This window comes from Bufo bufo, chromosome 1 (genome assembly GCF_905171765.1).
Source record: "Bufo bufo chromosome 1, aBufBuf1.1, whole genome shotgun sequence".
NCBI lineage: Eukaryota > Metazoa > Chordata > Amphibia > Anura > Bufonidae > Bufo > Bufo bufo.
This window is the reverse complement of record NC_053389.1, coordinates 258430099-258448679: the sequence shown is the minus strand read 5'-3', so window position 1 is coordinate 258448679 and position 18581 is coordinate 258430099. Positions and strand designations below refer to the sequence as shown.

Genomic DNA, 18581 nt, shown 5'->3' with positions numbered 1-18581 from the left:
TATGTGGTTTGTAGTTTACGTGTTGATGGAGCTGCATATATATATATATATATATATATATATATATATATATATAGTGCATTTGGAAAATCTTCAGACCATTTAATCTTTTTCACATTTTATGTTGAGGCCTTGTACTAAAATAAGATAAAAAATAAATAAATACCCAATGATGAGAAAATGAAAACAAAATTTTTGAAATGTTTGCACTTCATTAAAAAAGAAAAACTAAAACCTTGCATTAAGTGTTCAGACCCTTTACTCGGGACTTAGTTGCAGCACCATTGGCAGCCTCCAGTCTTCTTGGGTATGATGCCACATGGTTTGCACACCTCGGGAGTTCCTCACATTCTTGTAATCAGTTCCTCTGAAGCTCTCGATGCAGCAACATAACAAAATGTGAAAAAAGTGAAATGGCCTGAAGACTTTCCGAATGCACAGTATTATCCTATAGATGCTTTACATCCAGTTTCCTAGGTCAGCTGACCTGCCAAGCCATCTTTCTGGAATACTTTTTAACACCCAGCTCCACTGATATAACTGCAGAAACATCTCATGTTCATGATGGAAGGGTCACTTATTGCCTCCAGACAATTTTTTTTTAAAGAAAAATCTGATAATGCAGGCTGTGAAAGGGATGTCATGGCATTACTAATGCCTAAGGCCCCTTTCACATGGGCGAGATTTCCGCGCGGGTGCAATGCGTGAGGTGAACGCATTGCACCCACAGTGAATCCTGATCCATTCATTTCTATGGGGCTGTGCACATGAGCGGTGATTTTCATGCATCACTTATGCGTTGGGTGAAAATCGCAGCATGCTCTATATTGTGTGTTTTTCACGCAACGCAGGCCCCATAGAAGTGAATGGGGCTGTGTGAAAATCGCAAGCATCCGCAAGCAAGTGCGGATGCGGTGCGATTTTCACGCACGGTTGCTAGGAGACGATCGGGATGCGGACCCGATCATTATTATTTTCCCTTATAACATGGTTATAAGGATCATAATAGCATTCTTAATACAGAATGCATAGTATAATAGGGCTGGAGGGGTTAAAAAAATAAAATAAAATTTTACTCACCTTAATCCACTTGTTCGCGCAGCCCGGCTTCTCTTCTGTCTTCATCTTTGCTGTGCACAGGAAAAGGACCTTTTATGACGTCACTGCGCTCATCACATGGTCCATCACATGATCCATCACCATGGTAAAGATCGTGTGATGGACCATGTGATAAGCAGTGACGTCATCAAAGGTCCTTTTCCTCAAAGAAGAAGACAGAAGAGAAGCCGGGCTGTGCGAACAAGTGGATTAGGGTGAGTTAAATTGTTTGTTTTTTTTAACCCCTCCAGCCCTATTGTTCTATGCATTCTGTATTAAGAATGCTATTATTTTCCCTTATAACCATGTTAAAAGGGAAAATAATAAAATCTACACAACACCTAACCCAAACCTGAACTTCTGTGAAGAAGTTCGGGTTTGGGTACCAAACATGCCGATTTTTCTCACGTGCGTGCAAAACGCATTACAATATTTTGCACTCGCGTGGAAAAATCGTGCATGTTGCCGCAACGCACCCGCATCTTTTCCCGCAATGCCTGCGTGAAACCAGCCTAACTGTTTATACCCTACTCTGCCAGCATGGTACGAATCCAGCTGTGGCCTGAGCAGCTGCGTCAGATTGGGCAGAATGGTTACTAGGGATACCCTGTCAGGCAGAATGTCCATAGCAACCAATCTCAGATTACTTAGGTCTAATAGGCATTTTCTGAGATTTTAAATTGATGGTCTATCAGTATATAATATTAGTGTTTCCCTCTCCACTAGGAACATCAATGTCCATATGTGATTGGCCATGTTTAGTACTGCAGATCAGCCCTTCAAGTGAAAGGGCCCGATCTGCAGTATTATACACATTTGCACAAGTTGTGGGCATTGCCGTTTTAGGTAGTGAATGAGCGAATTGATTTAATCTTGTGAAGGAGTGTCCCCACAGCTCTGGATGCTGCCTCAGCCAGCAGATTATCATGGCCTCACATCTCCTGAGATCATGATAATGTCGCGCATGTGCCGTTACTGCGATGATAGGCCTACGAATCTGAAACAGCAAATTTGCAACAAATTTTACCAGCGTGCGAACAATCACTGATTTGTCTTGTAGGCATATCATTTGCGCATGCACTACTACTTGCAGTAACAGCGCATGGGTGAGATTATCATGGCCTTGGAGATGTGTGGCCATGTTAGTCTGCTGGCAGAGTGGGGAATCATCTGCGAGGGACAGTCCCTCACACATGGAAAATGTGTTCAGAAGTAATTGGATTCATACGAATTGATTCACTTCTCACTAGAATGAATTTGAGTCCTATTTATATCTTCTACTCCATTCACATCAAAAGCTTTCCAAGAATTCTGCTGCCTTTTAGTTCAGGGCCCTTTACACGGGCCAAGAATCGAACAGATCATTGCTAACGAACGTTCATAGTAACGCTTGTTGGCGATGATCTGGCGGTTTAAATGCACTGCCGATTACCCGATGAACGAGCGAAACGCACACTCTGGTCTCCTCCGCTAGCGATCAGCAGATTGCCGGGAAGGAACGCTTCCTTCCCAACAATCTGCTTGTACATCATCCCAAGTAAAGGGACCTTTAGTCCATGAGTTACATGACCTGGAATCTCACTGCTGCCCTCTGCTGGCTCATCGTCTGTATAGTTCACAGACTAGAAGTAGTAGTTACCAGAACTCTGAACACTGCTCTAGATGTGACTAGAGAATTAGTAGAAGGTTTATTTTTTACACAGGACTTTTTGGACATTTCACCTGTAAAATGATGTTAAAAGTGGCGTCTGAGTAAAAAAGTATCCCAATGGCTTGAGCTGCCCTATAACATACCTGTCCAGCTGGTTACTGCACCCTTGTTCGTTGTCTCTCCTGCTCTGCTGACAGGCTTGCTTCACGCGCACTAATTCTTCTCTTGTCTTGTCTCTCACTTTTCTTGCAGCCGCTGCGAGCGCTTGCCTTGTTTTGACAATGAGTGCCAGAGCCTGCCCCTGAGAATTACCTATCACCACCTATCATTCCCCACCAACATCCCAGTCCCCACCGACATTTTCCGTATGGGCCCATCCCATGCTGTCCCTGGCGATAACATTCAATTGGTCATTACCAGCGGGAACGAGAAGGGTTATTTCGTTACCAAAAACGTGAACTCCCACAGTGGCCTGGTGGCCCTCCAGCAGCCTATTACAGAGCCCCAGGACTTCCTCCTAACTATCCAGATGAATCTCATTCGACATGGGACCTTGAACACGTTCATAGCCAAACTAAATGTTTTTGTCACTGCAGAGCTTTGAAGTAAATGTCCGCTCTGGGGCTCATCCTCATTATTGTATTTTTATTTTATTTTTTTCTTATTTCTTACTTGTTCTTAGATTGAATAAAGTTGATTTTGTTGCATGCGGTTGTTCTTGTGGTTTGAGAATATGTAAAGTTTCCATGTCATAATACATTGGTTGCATGCATCTGGTTTAAAGAAGTCATGTGATGGATCTTAGAACTCTGTATTGAACTGTTCTTTGGTTATTCCTCCTGGAAATGGATGAATACATTGGCAATTCATCATTATTATTCCAATTTATCAACAGAGTGTGAACACAGTGACACTGTTCAAAGGGTGCAGCCACACACAAAGGTTTTTGATGCAGTTTTTGAAACCAAAAACAAAGACTGGATTCAAAGTGGAGAACTGGTATCATTCCTTAATACATTTTCTTTTTTTATCCTCTTCTGATTTTGGTTTTTCAAAAACAGTATCAAAGAACCTGTAAGTGTGGCTAAACCCGAATAATGTTGGCATTGATTCATCTCTGTACAGTATTAGAATGTATGGGCTCCAATGAGCAGAAGTTAGTTATTTAAGAAGTCGCGCAAGACTTCGTTGAATAACTTCGGTAATGGATTATTACAGTGAAAAACCACTTCAAAATTTGGAACTGAACTTGGCTTCGGTTTCGAGCCGGTTTTCACTGTAATAATCAATTACCGCGCGACTTCGTAAATAACTTACTTTGGGCTCATCGGAGCCCATACATTCTAATACTGTACAGAGACAATTCTCCCTACAGTATTAAAACGATTTTTCTTAGCTTCGCTCATCTCTAAATTTGTCAGTGTGTGGAGACAGTGTGTTAATAAGGGGAATGACCTATCAAACCGTTGTCAACTTATCCATATATTTCTAGGAAGAATAACAGAGGAATACTATAACCCTGAGGAAAAATTATCTAGAAATGTTATTCTTTTGGCGATACAAGTATTTACTAAAACAGACATTTCCGGGGAGGTGATGGGTTCTCCTAGAGGTCTAGCTCACTCTGGAGGTGGGTTGTTTGTCAGACAACCCACTGACTTGAATAGGCACTGTGTGGAATGCTCAGTTTTGCCTCTGGTGGCACTGCAGGAAAATTAAACACTTCCTGCCAGGTTTCCATAAAGATTGTCCAAAGAGGAGATAATAGTGGCGATGAAGAACATTTATTGAGGTACTAATGAGGGTTTACCACCATTTATACTCATGGCAGAAACTCCATGAACGACTAGCAGGGGCAGTGTCGGACTGGCCCACCAGAGGTTCGTCTGGTGGTCCCGGGCTCTGATCCCATAGTGGGGCCTGTAACCAGGGGCGTAGCTAAAGGCTCATGGGCCCTGGTGCAAGAGTTCAGCTTGGGCCCCCCTTCCCTCAGTGCTCTGTGGCCAGGGGTAGGGGAGCACATAGCCTTCCTGCTGCCTGAGGCAAAAATTCAAATGGCACCCCCCCCATGCCAAATTCTCGACCTAACCCCTTCCCTCCAGCCAGAGATGTGACGATCAAGCACTTTCTATAATACTGGTGTCTTCTTATGTGACACAAGGCTCTTTGGGCCCCCTCAGGCTCCTGGGCCCGGTAGCGACTGCTACCTCTGCACCCCCTATAGCTACGCCCCTGCCTGTAACATACAGCAAGCATCCATTTCCCTTTAAGAAGAGAGTACATGTGACAGGAACATTAAGTGTAAGGTGTCTTGCTGAGCATTAAGGGATGGGAAGATGGAGCTCTAACTGTCATGTGGATATGTTTCCATCACACACCGTGGCATTTAATACATGCAGAATGGCAGTCAGTACTGACTGCAGCAGGACACATCCCATCCACATCGCCAATTGTGATATCATCATGAAATCTAAGCAGGCAGGGATGAAATTCACCAGTAACTTCTCTTATTAGAACTTCTGCAGTTACGGTAGATCTCCATACAGTCCTCAATGGTCCAGGAAAAAAATAACTTTTGGAGCTGTCTTTAGAGACAATAAATTGCCACTAGAGTCTATTTCTTTGAATCATAACCTATTAGACTTTATTGATGATATGGGGGTTGGGCGCAGAGAATAATTCCCTCTAGTGGGCTCAAGGAGCTCCCGTCCAATGCTGAGCAGGGTCTAACCTACACCCCCGCTGATCATCTATCTGAAGAGGTGGTGACACTCCATGCAAGCGCTGCTTCCTCCTCGCTACACTACGCGTTTTCTCCTCTGGAGTGGTGGCATTGTGTAATTACAAGTACTCATTACACTGCACTACCGTAGCTTCCAAGACCACGTGCAGTGTAGTGAAGAGGAAGCAGCACTCGTATGGCGCTCCGTCTCCTGTTCAACCAGCTGATCGGCAGGGTCGCCGGGTGTTGGACCCCCGCTAATCAGATATTGATGACCTATCCTAATAAATGGTAGGGCAACGCCTTTAAAAGCTATGTACACCTTTAGAGGCAATTTTTTTTATTATTGCATTTTACCTATTTTGAGCTAAAAATCATTTTTTCAATTGGTCCTTATTAAACAATTTCTCTATACAGCACTGAGATTCTCTAGTAGCAGGCTCTGAATTTTCTGTTCTATCAGGCAGCTCAGCTGACAGTTCCTTATCTCTAATCTCTGATTTTATGAACACTCAAGATAAGGCTACATGCACATGACCGTTGTGTGTTTTACGGTCCGCAAATTGCGGATCCGCAAAACACGGATGGAGTCCGCGTGCGTTCTGCAATTTGCGGAACGGCACGGACAGCCATTAATATAACTGCCTATTCTTGTCCGCAAAACGGACAAGAATAGGACAGGTTATATTTTTTTTGCGGACCAAGGAACGAAGCAACGGATGTGGACAGCACACGGAGTGCTGTCCGCATCTTTTGCAGCCCCATTGAAGTGAATGGGTCCGCATCCGAACCGCCAAAACTGCGGCTCGGATGCAGACCAAAACAACGTTCGTGTGCATGAGGCCTAACTCAAGTCTTATCGTGGCTTAGAGGCTGCTGATTAGACAGACAGAATGTCTGCCAGATGATCGCGTTTGTAATAAAGCTTGTTAGCGATGATCTGGCAGTGTAATACTGCTGCTGATTACCCGATGAACGATTGGGCAATATACAGTACAGACCAAAAGTTTGGACACACCTTCTCATTCAAAGAGTTTTCTTTATTTTCATGACTATGAAAATTGTAGATTCACACTGAAGGCATCAAAACTATGAATTAACACATGTGGAATTATATACATAACAAACAAGTGTGAAACAACTGAAAATATGTCATATTCTAGGTCTTCAAAGTAGCCACCTTTTGCTTTGATTACTGCTTTGCACACTCTTGGCATTCTCTTGATGAGCTTCAAGAGATAGTCCCCGGAAATGGTTTTCACTTCACAGGTGTGCCCTGTCAGGTTTAATAAGTGGGATTTCTTGCCTTATAAATGGGGTTGGGACCATCAGTTGCGTTGAGGAGAAGTCAGGTGGATACACAGCTGATAGTCCTACTGAATAGACTGTTAGGATTTGTATTATGGCAAGAAAAAAGCAGCTAAGTAAAGAAAAACGAGTGGGCATCATTACTTTAAGAAATGAAGGTCAGTCAGTCAGCCGAAAAATTGGGAAAACTTTGAAAGTAAGGGCTATTTGACCATGAAGGAGAGTGATGGGGTGCTGCGCCAGATGACCTGGCTTCCACAGTCACCTGACCTGAACCCAATCGAGATGGTTTGGGGTGAGCTGGACCGCAGAGTGAAGGCAAAAGGGCTAACAAGTGCTAAGCATCTCTGGTAACTCCTTCAAGACTGTTGGAAGACCATTTCAGGGGACTACCTCTTGAAGCTCATCAAGAGAATGCCAAGAGTGTGCAAAGCAGTAATCAAAGCAAAAGGTGGCTACTTTGAAGAACCTAGAATATGACATATTTTCAGTTGTTTCACACTTGTTTGTTATGTATATAATTCCACATGTGTTAATTCATAGTTTTGATGCCTTCATAGTCATGAAAATAAAGAAAACTCTTTGAATGAGAAGGTGTGTCCAAACTTTTGGTCTGTACTGTAAATCTTACAACAAGTTTAAAAATCTAAGTTTGCAGGCACCAAATCCTGCTGTGTAATGAAGATATGCTGCCGGCAAACAAAGATTCGGTATGGGGAAGAGGGATGGCATTACCAATTTCTACTCCCTATACTCAGGAGATCACTCAGATAACTAGCTTTTTGCAACAAAGTTCCAGCTGAGAGTTACTAATTGGGGATGTGTCAATGTGCAGCCTGACACTGTCCAATCAGTGCTGTCAGTGTCAGACTGTGTAAGGACACACACCCAACTGGTAACATCCAGCTGGACCTTTATTGCAAACTGCTAGTAATTCATTTATAACAGGAATGATAAAAGAATGGCACATCATAGCGTCATAAGAATAGACGCTTCAGAATTGGTATTACATGGGAAATGCTTGTAATTGCTAAAACAGACATGTCATAAGAGTGTACAGGTTTTCATTCAACTGCAGTTCTGCCAATTTCGGTAGCAGAGGGTATATCACTGAATATTTATGAGGTAATTTTCTTCAGTCGTGTGGGAAGTTTAGTGATTATAAAAGAGCTTTATGCCATGAATAAAGTAAAAAATGAAAATCAGATATAAAGTACATGATAATATCTTTCTAACAAATCTAGAACCAGCCCTGTACCTCACATGGGTCCAGAGATCTTCACATTCATTGCCATTTTGATTGTCACTTAACTGTCTAAGAAAAAAGGAAGAACTAAGAAACAGCTAAGGAGAATTTTTCATTATTCGAAAAATTTGGGACTTTTCCAGGCTTTAATGTCTGATGAGTGGGGCCTGCCTCTGAAAGCCCTACTAATGGAGGGCAAAGGGTCTACTGAAGTTATGGAAAGAGCTAAGCTGGTCAGGGGACCATTTGAAACACAGATACAAGACAATAGTGTTGTGGTCAGCCTTAGCAACCAATGAGGTGACTGCTTTTATTTTCCAAGGACCCAAGAGCTGAAATCTGATTGTTTGCCATGGGAAACGGCTCCACCTTTGCACCAGTTTTGATAAATCCTCCAGAATGTTCTTAACAATAAGAATATTACCTCCATGGATTCCTACCAGCGTGACACACAAAATTAACTCTGTTATTCAGTGCAGCCAGCATATATAGAAGATATGGGCTCCATAGTAAAGATCAAAATAGCCCCCATTTTAATGCCAGATTCTGACACCCAGGACAGAAGGGTGCAGTGTTGATGGCTTCTTCCAAAACCCTTGGGTTAACCCTCTAACTTGCATGCTAACAATGCCACCCAATAGCAAGGAGATTGGACCAACCATGGCTGGACATCCTCTCTTCAAGGGCCCCCTAAATGCTGCACAAGCAGGTTCTGTGGTATATACTCCCTTGGCAGGCAGCAGTGTAAGGTATGTACGCCCTTGGCAAGTAGCAGTGTAAAGCAATGTTGCTCCTCCTAAATGCTCCTATGCACATGCAGAACACAGCCATAGTCACCTCATTACTTTAACTAGACCACTAATGAGACTAAAGATTTTTCTAGCGTCCTATCATTGTCAGAGTTCTTTAAAAGGGGGGTCAGGGTGTGTCACTTCAATGAATGAGTCTTTGGACAGAAACAGACAACCGAAGTATTAACTGCACCATTTACTTTAATGAGTTCATGTGCCATGTGAATGCAGTCTAGATAGCACAGATGGAAATTACTGCAGTCTGAATTAGGCCTTAGATTGTACAACATTGTTAGTGGCTGATAATGTTATAGGGGCACTGTAAATGGTTAATAATGTTATGGGGACATCGACTTTAAATGATGGTGTTATAATTCCACTGACCATGGCTGACAATATTATGGGAGCACTGACTGTGGTCGGTAATATCATGGGGCTACTGATCATGGCTGACAATGCTAAGAGAGCACTAAGAGTGGTTAACAACATTTTGGCGTCCTGTCTGTAGTTAACATTACTATGGGACAATAGCTGTGGCTGATAATATCATCGGAGCACTGACTATAGTTGAAAATATTATATGAGGTAAGACAGTGGCTGACAATGTTATGAAGGCACTGACTGTGGTTGATAACATTAAAGGAGTTCTGCAGTTTTTTAAACTGATGATCTATCCTCTGGATAGATCATCAGCATCTGATCAGCGGAGGTCCCACACCCAGGACCCCTGCCGATCAGCTGTTTGAGAAGGCAGCGGCTCTGGCATTCAAGTGAACAGAGCTTAGCCCCGCCCAGGCCAGTTGATACTAGTCGTGACGTCACTGGGCCTGCGGTAAACAGCGAGAAGGCCGCGGCGCTACTGCCAGCGCCGCTGCCTTCTCAAACAGCTGATCGGCAGGGGTCCCGGGTGTCGGACCTCCGCTGATCAGATGCTGATGATCTATCCAGAGGATAGATCATCAGTTTAAAAAAACTGCAGAACCCCTTTAAGGGGCACTTACTATAGAATAGAATGTTATGGGGTACTGACAGTGGTTGACAATGTAATGAAGGCACTGAGTATGGTTGACAATATTATGAGAGCAATGACAATGGTCGACAATTTAATGGAAGAACTGTCTATGGTTCATAACATTATGGGGGCACTAACTATGGATGATAATGTTATGTGGCATTGACTGTGGTTGACAATGTTATGAGGGCAATGACAGTGGTCAACAATGTAAATGGCGCACTGACTATGGTTGGCAATGTTATGGGGGACTGACTATGGTTGGCAATCTATGGTTGGCAATGTTATGGGGGACTGACTATGGTTGGCAATGTCATGGGTCACTGACTAGGCTTTGGCAATGACTATGTTTGGCAATGTCATGGGGGACTGACTATGGTTGACAATGTCATGGGAGACGGACTATGGTTGACAATGTCATGGGGGACGGACTATGGTTGACAATGTCATGAGGGACTGACTATGGTTGACAATGTTTTGGGGACTGACTATGGTTGACAATGTTATGGGGACTGACTATGGTTGGCAATGTTATGGGGACTGACTATGGTTGGCAATGTTATGGGGACTGACTATGGTTGACAATATCATAGGGCACGGCCTATGGTTGGCAATGTTGTGTGGCACAGACTACGGTTGACTGTGTACTGTTTGTTCAGCACACCACATGTTATTATGTAATGCTTGACATTTCTTTCCATCACATTTTAGATATGAAAGAAGAGATAATAGTCGCTGTATTAAATCCTGCCGGCCAAGTGACTTCAACTGCATAACTGATCCTGTCCACTCCATATCAAACACTGTCATCTCTCTGCCCACTTTCCGGGAATTCATTCATCCAGAAGGTGAGTTGATCAAGGCAGTCCATGAATTTACTGGTCTGAAGAGTGAAGTTCCTCTGCCCCTGTGTCCCCGTGACAGCTTTTGTCCACTTTCTTAGGGCTCATGCACACGACCGTTGTTGTTTTGCGGTCCGTTTTTCACGGATCCGTTGTTCCATATCTGAGTTGTTTTTTTTATGATTTAAGTCCTCTTCCGTTATTCCACAAAATATATCCGTATGGTTTCCGTATGCGATCAGTTTTTTGCGGATCCGAAAATGTAAACAGTAACTTATTAGTCACCAAACACATGAGCAATATGGGCTGGGCATAGCATTTCTACAGTATGGATTCGCAAAATACGGATAAAATACGGATGACATACAGATGTGTTCCGTGTGCGTTTTATATTTTTCGCGGGCCCATTGACTTGAATGGGGCCTCGGACTGTGATTTGTGGACAATAATAAGATATGCACAACTTTTTTTGCAGAACGGAAATATGGAAATACAAAACGGAATGCACATGGACTTTTTTGCGGAACAGAAATATGGAAATACGAAATGGAATGCACATGGAGTACTTTCCATTGTTTTTGCGGACCCATTGAAGTGAATGGTTCCACATACGATCCGTAAAAAACCCTGAACGGAAGCGGAAAGAAAATACGTTCGTGTGCATGAGCCCTAAGGCTGAGTTCACATCAATGTTCAGCCTTTCCGTTCTCCTGCTCCGTTATAGGAGCAGGAGAACGGAAAAGGATGGATTCGGCACATAACTAAGCCGAATGGAGCCTACGGACCCCATAGACTATAATAATTATAGTCTATGGATCCGTTTTGTCTCCGCTTCAAAAATCTTCCTCTGAGCGGAAACCTAAGTCCTGCATGCACTACATTTATCTCAGTTTCAAAAATCTTCCTCTGAGCGGAAACCTAGCAGACCCCATTATAGTCTATGGGTTCCATAGGCTCCGTTCGGCTCAGTTATGTGCCTAATCTGTCCTTTCCGTTCTCCTCCTATAACGGAATAGGAGAACGGAATGGCTGAACGCTGACGTGAACTCAGCCTGAGGCTTCCTTCACACATAGGACCAAATTAATCAAAACTGTCTAAAAAGAAAATGGGATTTATTGCCCCTGGCAACGACTAATCTTTCAGTTTTCCAGAGCAGTTTAAGAAATGAAAGCTGTGCTGTGATAGGCTGCTATGGGCAACAAGGACAGTTTTTATAATATACATTATGTGATGTCTCTCCGCAGACATTATCTTCCTCCGTGCCGTGACTCCTGCATACTCACCCGGCCCTCAGCCAGACATCATATTTCATATCATTGAGGGAAATATAAGAGACTCCTTTGACATTCAGAAACGTTATATGGATGGAACCATAGTCGGTAAGTACTCCTTCTCTTCCACCAAGACAGCTAAAGAGCATTTCCTACAAAAATCTATAAAATTTGAGTAGGGCTTGTCACTGATCAGCTTATCACTGGAGGTCTAGCTTTTCTTACCTCTGGCAATCATCTGCAGCGCCAACTACAGGGGGCATGTAGTATTACATGGCAGTCATTCAAATACACTGAACAAAAGTATAAACGCAACACTTTCGGTTTTGCTCCCATTTTGCATGAGCTGAACTCAAAAATCTGAAACATTTTCTACATACACAAAAGACCCATTACTCTCAAATATTGTTCACAAATCTGTCTAAATATGTGTTAGTATTGCACGGGTGTGCCTTAGACTTCCCACAATAAAAGGCCACTCTGAAATGTGCACAGTTTTGCCTTACTGGGGGGGGGGGGGAGATATCAGAAAACCAGTCAGTATCATTTGCCTCACGCAGTGGAACACATCTCCGTCGCATAGAATTGATCAGGTTGTTGATTGTGGCCTGTGGAATGTTGGTCCACTGCTCTTCAATAGCTGTGCGAAGTTGCAGAATATATTGGCAGTAACTGGAACACGCTGTCATATACGCCGATCAAGAGCATCCCATACATGCTCAATGGGTGACATGTCCGGTGAGTATGCTGGCCATGCAAGAACTGGGATGTTTTCAGCTTCCAGGAATTGTGTACAGATCCTTGCAATATGGGGTCATGCATTATCATGCTGCAACATGAGGTGATGGTCGTAGATGAATGGCACAACAATGGGCCTCAGGATCTCGTTACGGTATCTCTGTGCATTCAAAATGCCATCAATAAAATGCACCTGTGTTCGTTGTCCATAACATATGCCTGCTCATACCATACCCCACCACCACCATGGGCCACTCGATCCACAACGTTGACGTCAGCAAACCGCTCACCCACACAACACCACGCTGTCTGCCATCTGCCCTGAACAGTAAAAACCAGGACTCATCCGTGAACAGAACGCCTCTCCAACGTGCCAGACGCCATCGAATGTGAGCACGTTGCGACATCTGTGGCATTGTGCTGTGTGATCAAACTGCACATTTCAGAGTGGCATTTTATTGTGGGAAGTCTAAGGCACACCTGTGCAATATTCATGCTGTCTAATCAGTACCTTGATATGCCACACCTGTGAGGTGGGATGGATTATCTCGGCAAAGGAGAAGTGCTCACTAACACAGATTTAGACAGATTTGTGAGCAAAATTTGACAGTAATGGGTCTTTTGTGTATGTAGAAAATATTTCAGATCTTTGAGTTTAGCTCATGCTAAATGGGGGAAAAACCGAAAGTGTTGCGTTTATATTTTTGTTCAGTGTAAAAGGCTGTTAATGTAATAATGCATGGCAGCTCTCGCTCACAAAGTAGGTTCATCAGCTTAGTAGGTAGTCTGGTAGATTTCCTGTTCAGGATTCTAGGCAAGTTAGGTGACAACCCTTGTAGGAGCTGTAAAGATGGTCAGATTGGTGTCATCCAACTTTTCCAGATGCAGAAGAACAGCTTTATACCTGTCAAACCAGTAACAATTCAATCATCCATTTATTAGTGTACTGCCAGTAGAGCTCCCAAAAATGGTGACCAGATTTCCCAGACTTCTTTGCTTTTCAGTTTCCTTGGAAAGCTAGATGACAATTCCAGGAATTTCCAGAGGCATCCATAACTGCAACAACATAGTCGGAAAGCTGGCTGACCACTTTACAGAGATGTAAGGGTGATCATTGTGGTTGTCGTCCACCACATACAACACGTTGAATGGAACAAGAAGACTTTTTAGGGTGGGGGGTCATGCATCCCATGTATATTACTAAGTTGCTTCAGGAAAGTGGTGGTCTGCATACGAAGGAAAACTACATAGTATGTCTTATCTGCTTCTAGACTGTGGTGGTATGCCCACAAGCAAAATAAAAAATTGGTTATCGCTCTCTGCCACTAGCTGAAACCAGATAGAGCACTGCAGTTCCTGCAGTAGCCATCAGAGGGCACCAAAACACTCATGTACGGTAGTTATTTTAATTCCTGGAATCTGTGCCCAGAGAAGGTGAGGGAAGCTGCTTGGGCTCCATAATAGAAGTGATTTTTGTGCCCATGAGAGGCTCTAGATACAGAAATTACTGTACATATGTGTATTTATTTATCGAGTGGCAACTTTTGGCACTCACGACATTATATAATGGGAGAGGTGTACTAAATAATACTGTTCTCTGTGCTAAATAGCACTGACCACATAAAGCTACCAGTTACTGCCATACATTGAATATATAAAAGTCCCAAAATAACTATTTAGTGCCCACATAATGACATCATATAATTCATAAATGACAACATGCTTGGGGCAAAGTGGTAGAGGCTCAGGGTAATTTCCAATTTTACCGTGATAGAGTGTTCACCATTAACCTGTCATGGATGGTGTTGCAGAAAGCTGGAACTTATAAATAAACATCCGACTGGCTTGATCCCAAACTAAGGAGCATATGGGCGAGCCCTATAAAACCCCTAGAGCTCTCCCTGACTGCTATGCCTATGCAAAGGTCTTTATGGTAGACGATTGCATGTCCACGTACCTTATACTATGTGACACCTGAAAACCCTATAATAGTGAGGGGACACGACCACCGGCTCCCTGCACTTAATACGGACGGAGTCAGGGTCACCTACAATCAAGCCAGCAAGGATACACAAATAAAGGAAACAGACTTATCTGAGGAATCAGGAGAAGGAGCATCCAGCAGTGAACAACTCATCCAGGAAGAAGTATAAACCGCAAAGTGAGGCAGTATGGGAGGGAATATAAAGGGAGACAATCAGTGCAAATAGGTGACAGCTGGGAGAAGGAAAGGAGATGACAAAGTGAAACCAAAACAAAGAACGTCATGCAAAAGGTAGTGAAGAACGCCTAACAGACCTTCTCACAGAGCTGGCGGTGACAGTACCCCTCCCTCTACGAGTGGACTTCGGACACTCAGAGCCCACCTTCTCAGGATGAGACCTATGGAAAGCCCTGATGAGACGAGTGGCCTTAATGTCCGCCACTGGGACCCACATCCTCTCCTCAGGACCATAACCCTCCCAATGAACGAGGTACTGGAGAGAACAGCAGATAATGCGAGAATCCACAATCCTAGAGACCTGAAATTCAAGATTACCATCAACAACAATCGGAGGAGGAGGCAAAGAGGAGGGTACAGTGGGTTGGACAACATAAGGTTTTAATAGGGACCTGTGAAAAACATTATGGATCTTCCAAGTCTGAGGAAGATCAAGACGGAAGGCAACGGGATTGATGACGGACAAGATCTTGTAAGGCCCAATAAACCTAGGACCCAACTTCCAGGAGGGAACCTTCAGTTCTATTCTTTGTAGACAACCACACCAGATCCCCCACATTCAGGTCCGGACCAGGCACACGTCTCTTATCCGCCACACGCTTGTATCTCTCACTCATCCTCTTCAGATTACCCTGAATCTTTTGCCAAATAAATGACAAAGACGACGAAAATCTCTCCTCATCAGGTAAACCAGAAGAACCCTCTCCAGAGAATGCCCCAAACTGCGGATGAAACCCATATGCACCAAAAAATGGTGACTTATCAGAGGCGACGGGTATTTAAAGCAAACTCAGCAAGGGACAAAAAAGAACACCAATCCTCCTGATTCTCCGCCACAAAACAGCGCAGATATGTCTCCAGATTCTGATTGACTTGTTCGGTCTGACCATTCGACTGCGGGTGAAAAGCAGAAGAGAATGATAACTGAACCCCCAAGCGAGAACAGAAGGCCTTCCAGAATCTGGAAACAAATTGTGTGCCCCTATCAGAAACGATATTTGAAGGGATGCCATGCAATTTAACTATGTGATCAACAAACGCTTGCGCCAGCGTCTTAGCATTGGGTAACCCAGGAAAGGGAATGAAATGCGCCATTTTGCCAAAGCGGTCCACTACTACCAGAACCACAGTCTTCCCCGAGGAACGAGGCAGGTCTGTAATGAAGTCCATGGACAGATGCGTCCAAGGACGGGAAGGAATGGGTAACGGGAGGAGAGAACCCGATGGCCGTGAATGAGGAACCTTGGCACGAGTGCAGGTCTCGCAGGCTGCCACAAAACCCTCAACCGTCTTACGAAGAGCCGGCCACCAGAATCTCCGAGCAATGAGATCCACTGTGGCTCTGCTCCCCGGGTGCCCAGCAAGGACAGTATCGTGGTGCTCCTTAAAAACCTTGTGTCGTAAAGCGAGAGGCACAAACAACCTCCCAGGGGGACAAAGATCAGGAGCCTCTGCCTGGGCTGCCTGAACCTCTGCCTCCAAATCAGGATAAAGAGCAGAGACGACCACCCTTCAGCCAAAATGGGACCCGGGTCTTCAAAGTTCCCCCCTCCCGGAAAACAACGTGACAGGGCATCCGCCTTCACATTTTTAACACCAGGGCGGAACGTAACAACAAAATTAAACCTAGAAAAGAACAAAGACCATCTGGCCTGTCTCGGGTTCAGTTGCTTGGCCGATTCCAAGTAGGCCAGATTCTTATGGTCTGTAAACACGGTAATAGGGTGTCTGGCTCCCTCTAACCAATGGCGCCATTCCTCAAAAGCTAATTTGATGGCCAACAACTCCCTATCTCCCACATCGTAATTTCTCTCTGCAGAGGAGAGTTTCCTTGAGAAAAAGGCACACAGTCGCCATTTGGCAGGAGAGGGACCCTGAAATAAGACCGCACCCACACCCACCTCAGAAGCGTCCACCTCAACAATAAAAGGTAGAGAGACATCAGGTTGTACCAAAATGGGAGCGGAAGCAAAACTCTCTTTGATACTAGAAAAGGCTTTAAGCGCATCTACCGACCACGAAGAAAAATCTACCCCCTTTTTAGTCATATCAGTGAGTGGCTTAACAACAGAGGAATAATTCAAAATGAACTTTCTGTAATAATTGGCAAAACCCAAAAACCGCATCAGCGCCTTCTGATTCTCAGGAAGCTCCCAATCAAGCACAGCGCTGACCTTCTCAGGGTCCATGCGAAAACCAGAAGCGGAGAGAAGAAAACCAAGAAATTGAATCTCCGGAGCCGCAAACACACATTTTTCCAGTTTAACGTACAATTTCTTATCCCGCAGAATCAGCAAGACCTGACATAGGTGGTCTCGATGAGTCTTGAAATCAGGAGAAAAAATCAAAATGTCATCCAGATACACCAGTACAAATTTCCCCATTAAATTATGAAAAATGCTGTTCACAAAATGTTGAAAGACAGCCGGAGCATTCATCAAACCAAAGGGCATAACCAAATTCTCGAAATGACCCTCAGGGGTATTGAAGGCCGTCTTCCATTCCTCCCCTTCCCTGACCCTGACTAGGTTGTATGCCCCTCTTAAATCCAACTTAGAAAAAACCTTAGCCCCAACAATCTGGTTAAACAGGTCCGGGATCAGAGGAAGCCGATATGGGTCACGAATCGTGATACGGTTCAGCTCCCTGAAATCCAGACGAGGTCTTAAAGAACCATCTTTTTTCTTAACAAAAAAAACCCCAGCGGCAACAGGTGACTTCGAGGGTTGGATGTGTCCCTTTCTCAGGCTCTCAGAGATATAAGTACGCATAGCGACTCTTTCAGGTTGGGAGAGATTGTATAAACGTGATTTTGGCAGTTTGGCGCCTGGGATGAGATTAATAGGGCAGTCGTACTCCCGGTGCGGGGGCAACTCCTGGACACCACTCTCGGAAAACACATCCGAAAATTCAGAGAGAAAAGATGGCACAGTCTTGGTAGAAACCTCTGAAAGAGATGCCGTGAGGCAATTCTCTCTGCAAAACTCACTCCAACCATTTATTTGCCTTGCTTGCCAATCAATGGTGGGGTTATGTTTAGTGACCCAGGGTAGCCCGAACACTAGAGGAGTAGGTAATCCGCTTAAGACGAAACATGACATATCCTCAACATGAGCGTCACCCACAGTCAAACGGATATTGTGAACTATGCCCTTTAACGATCTTTGAGAAAGTGGAGCGGAATCGATAGCAAAAACAGGTATATCCTTTTCCAAAGTGCATACCTGGAAACCATGCGTTATTGCAAATTGATTGTCAATGAGATTGACAGCTGCTCCACTATCTACAAAAATCTCACAAACAATGTTCTTGCTGTCTACCGCCACCCTGGCAGGTAGGAGAAAACGGGAACTACAAGTAAACGGCAAACCTTCAATTTCCGCATCAACCTTGCCAATAGTAGCAAATGGAAAGTTTTTAGAGGGTTTTTTTCTTTTTGTTTTTCTTTTATTACCCTCAGAAAACTCCATGAATCTCCTAGAGGGGCAAACATTAGCCAAATGATTTATACCCCCACAACAGAAACAAACCCTCCTCTGAGAGCTGAATCCTCTACTATCAGAGGCAAGCAAACCCAGCTGCATGGCCTCCTTCTCAGAGGGGATTGAGAGAGACTGAGACCTCTGCGCACTGAATGAGACCCACTGTCCTTGGACTGAATATGACAGGAAGGAGTAGTC

General features: G+C 44.0%; 1 protein-coding gene across 2 annotated transcripts in view; it reads left to right on the top strand.

The window, feature by feature from the left end:
• The window catches only part of FBLN1 (fibulin 1), an 87917-nt gene that overhangs the window by 49743 nt on the left and 19593 nt on the right, over positions 1–18581 (top strand). The window contains exons 15-16 of one of the 2 annotated variants that reach the window (XM_040439134.1): positions 10540–10676; positions 11916–12050. In XM_040439134.1, coding sequence (XP_040295068.1) covers positions 10540–10676; positions 11916–12050 — 272 coding nt within the window. Of the gene's footprint in view, positions 1–3001; positions 3461–10539; positions 10677–11915; positions 12051–18581 lie in introns of those variants that run through there. The other variant, XM_040439135.1, reaches the window with a different exon arrangement.